Source organism: Macrobrachium rosenbergii, chromosome 47, assembly GCF_040412425.1.
Source record: "Macrobrachium rosenbergii isolate ZJJX-2024 chromosome 47, ASM4041242v1, whole genome shotgun sequence".
NCBI classification, from domain to species: Eukaryota; Metazoa; Arthropoda; class Malacostraca; order Decapoda; family Palaemonidae; genus Macrobrachium; species Macrobrachium rosenbergii.
This window is the reverse complement of record NC_089787.1, coordinates 41040716-41044906: the sequence shown is the minus strand read 5'-3', so window position 1 is coordinate 41044906 and position 4191 is coordinate 41040716. Positions and strand designations below refer to the sequence as shown.

General features: G+C 40.5%; 1 protein-coding gene across 2 annotated transcripts in view; it reads left to right on the top strand.

Moving 5' to 3' along the window:
• fj (four-jointed) overlaps positions 1–3662 on the top strand; it is a 133488-nt gene extending 129826 nt beyond the window's left edge. For both annotated transcript variants that reach the window (XM_067090712.1, XM_067090711.1), the window contains one exon: positions 1170–3662. In XM_067090712.1, the coding sequence (XP_066946813.1) occupies positions 1305–2726 (1422 nt within the window). In that variant the 5' untranslated portion in view covers positions 1170–1304 and the 3' untranslated portion in view covers positions 2727–3662. The remainder of the gene's footprint in view (positions 1–1169) is intronic.
• The last annotated feature ends 529 nt before the right edge of the window (positions 3663–4191 follow it).

Genomic DNA, 4191 nt, shown 5'->3' with positions numbered 1-4191 from the left:
GTTTTGCATTTCTTATCCTTAATGTTATGGTTTTTCTCTTACTATCACTGATTTGTAACAAATGTAGGGGTAAATGACCTCCCAGAGCTCATGTTTTCATACTGAAGAATCCGCCATTGAAAATATATGACTAATCAGGAGAAAAGTTCCATGATGAATCACATTCATGGACATAATTATTCTCAACCACAATAATTACATTTCCACTGTGTGTTATTCTGAGTAAAAACGCTGGCAGTTTCTTAACTGTAAAATACTTTTTTCCCTTTCGTTAAGTAATTCATCATAGTGATACTTGTTTTTTATTTTCCTTCATAACATTGCTTTAGGAATATTACTGGCAGACTTTCTCCTACACTAATTGATGGAATATGCAAAGTACACTGGAGTCTCAGAAACAATGTTCATTGTTGCCAATAACAAAGTTCGTTAAGGAAAATATCATTATCGTCCAGGAACACGAAATTGGTATTTTCGAAAATATGAATAATACCTTCCTTCTGTTTTAACGATACCACTGCATACAATCCAATTTCAGTTCGAAAATATCGGCATTCTTACAAAGGTAAATCTAATTTTACTTAGTTCCCTTGTTTACTGGGCTTAATAACTAAATGCTCTTGGAAGTAACCCCACAAATCAATAAGAAAAGAAAAGAAATACACACACACTAGGGATTCTTCTTAGACATATAAACATCCAATAGATTAAATGACTGAAACCTAACTGCGATTCCCTCTTAAAAATAAGCATATATAGTACGATATAACAACACACTGCATAAATTATAATTAACACAAATATACGGAGTACATGGACAAATGAATATTGATATCTTAAATTCGTCACATACACACACATACATTATATATATATATATATATATATATATATATATATATATATATATATATATATATATATATATATATATATATATATATATATATATATATATATATATATATATATATATATATATATATATATATATATATATATATATATATATATGTGTGTGTGTGTGTGTGTGTGTGTGTGTGTGAGAGAGAGAGAGAGAGAGAGAGAGAGAGAGAGAGAGAGAGAGAGAGAGAGAACATTTATAACTAACAATACACTGCTTCTTTCTTTTACCAAAATGAAATAATGGAATTTGCTTTCCTTTGCAGATGCTTTGAGTCCCGGTCGTGTGATGGTGGCGAGATCAAGAACGACACCGACAACTACCTGATCCTCCTCCTCATTGCGTGTGGTGGTGGAGGACGTAGTGAGGGTGGTGGTGGAGGGTCACCTATTACTAGGTGATGGTGGAGGGGCTGGTGTTTCGGGGCCGAGGCGAGAACATGAAGGTGCAGGAGGTCGGTTCCCTCAGCATCGTGCTGCCCTCCCCACCCATACCACCAAGGGCCTCTCGTCTCGCCTGCATCACCGCCGCCATCCTCGCCTTCTTGATAGGCGTAGCCGTCGGGGTGACGTTGCCCCTGGTGCTATCCAAGTCCTCCTTGACAACGCCCCTCAATTTTGCTCTCCCTCAGCAGCAGCTGCAAACTTCGACGTCTTCGTCTTATACCAGAAGACACGAAAATGCAATCGATATACAAAATAAGGAAGGCGTCGTTATTAACAGTATCGACGGCGATTCCTGGCAAAAGTTGAGGGCACCTTTGCACACGTGGTCGCCCACAGTCATCAATGGCGCCAATGACAGCTTGTCTCAGGGGCTGGGCGACATGCCCCCTGAGCATGATGCTCCCGACGTGAAAGAAGCTCCTTCGTTGCTAGTCCAAGGGATTTACTGGGGAGATGTGGTCGAAAATTCTCTCCCGAAGGGGTTTTTGGACATCGAAGTTGACAGCTGGCGGAAATTCACCCGGCGTCAAGCAGTCGTTCGTCTGGAAGAAGGCTGCGGACGCATGCAAAACAGACTCATCACTTTCGAAAACGGGACCCAATCCTGCTGCCGATATCGGCAAAACTACGACCAGATTCAAGGGGAAATTTTCAGTTTCTACTTGAGTCGTCTTCTGGGGTTAACCAACGTACCCCCCTCAGCTCTGGGCATCATCAGGGCAGGGAACTGGCAGTGGTCGAATGTCGGGAATCAGCTGGCGTTGGCCCAGTGGGCTGAAGAGAGACCAGTCGTGATGACTCGATACGTGAATAATTTGACGTCAGCCTTCATCCCCTCGTCACTGAGATCCACTCGACGGCGTCTTCACCCTTACCAGGTGGAGGAGATCGATCCACGTGACATCCGAACCCTGACCGAGTTAGCACAGTGGTCTGACCTCATCATCTTTGACTACCTGACGGGTAATCTAGATCGCGTGGTCAACAACCTTTACAACATGCAGTGGAACCCCACTATGATGGAAGCCCCCGCACACAACCTCGCCCATCACAAGGAATCAGGTCTGCTGGTGTTTCTGGACAACGAATCCGGCCTCTTGCACGGCTATCGACTGCTCGACAAATACGAGAGCTTCCACGCGTCGCTCTTGCAAGCGCTGTGCGTGTTCCGGCAGCCGACGGCAGATCGGGTAAAGCAACTGGTGTCGAGCGGCGATGTGGGCGATCGACTCCGCAAAATGTTCCGACGTAACGAACCAGATCTTCAAGATTTCTTGCCACCGATACCTGACAAATCCATCAAGATCCTCAACGAGCGACTTCGAAGTGTACACAAGCAAATAACCAAATGTGAAGAGATGTACAAAAACTCTTAAATATTTCTTCACATTTCGAGTGTTTGCATGAAGCCAAAAAATAAGGTATGGGAAAAAACCGTGCCACCCCAGGCCTGTGATATTGGTGTAACGTTGTTGTTGTGCGAGTGTGGGCGGCTTCACACCCACGGTCCATGGACGCCTGCAGAGAGTACTACCTTCTCTGGTTAGTTGGTGCCTTGTGACTCGTCGTTCCTGTGGACTCAACAACTCGCTGCTTGACCTAAGGGCGTTGAGGACGCCATTTCATCATCAAACCTAATATCTCCGAATGCACAGTATAAACAATCATTCCGTCAGATGACTGCTGATAAAAACAAAGTTATTTCTCGGTTCCATTCACAATAACATTTTGCAATAGGTGCAAATTGAAAACTTGAAATCAAATATCAGTGACGTCTTTATAAACAAACTCTCCCTAACCCAATGTGGTAAAATGGAAAACGATAAAATATCAGTTCAGTTCAAAGTGCCGCCGATGTGGAGACCCTCTGTGACATACACATATTGTGAAAGAAGTATAATGTTAGTCATCTCATGTATAGTGTAGATAAAAAATATATATATATAAATAAATATATAAACGTTTAACAGTAAAAGAACATTACAAAAATGTGATGATAATCGCTATATTACACGCCTCATCAATTTCCTTGTGACGTTTCGTTGTCTGTTGACGAAGATTACCGTTTTACCTGGGAAAACACAAGTTTCCTCCCGGCTCAAAATCACGCACGTATATATATACATATAAAATTTATTGTGTATTTTCTGTTTCACCATTATAATTTGTTTTGCCGACTTATAAAATTTTTTTGTATGTCTAATTTTTCCTCATTTTCTGTGTACAGATAAACAGTTCATGAAAAATATAAATGTTTAGATTGTGAAATAATTAATATCTGTTATAAATAAAATCCTAAAAATATCTTATAACTGAGTATTTAATCACTACACTTGAAACTCAAAGGGGAAAAGGATTTTATAATCATACCCAACTTCATTACTATGAGAAGTTAACAAAATGAAAAAATACTGATTTTACGAAGCATTCCTTGATGAGTACAGTTCAGTCGAAAGCTATTTGGAATTCCTACAATGCATAAAACCCAAATCAATCTAGAAATCTACTTCATATACCTTGAACAGACATTCATAAGAAGAAATGGATAAATCCATAAAACCCTTTCGTTCTTAATCATTAAAAAATCTTAGTAAGTACGATTCTTCACTGGAAAAATATCACCGAATAACCAAAATTATATAAACTATGATTTGCTAGTAGGTTAATTTCCTAGTTTACTTAAAAGTCTCTAGTTGTTCAAGTACATCCAAGTGGAGAGAGAGAGAGAGAGAGAGAGAGAGAGAGAGAGAGAGAGAGAGAGAGAGAGAGAGAGAGAGAGAGAGAGAGTCGGTGCGTTTCAGCATCGTTCTAGCAGATGGTTATGACGATGATGGTGCCGGT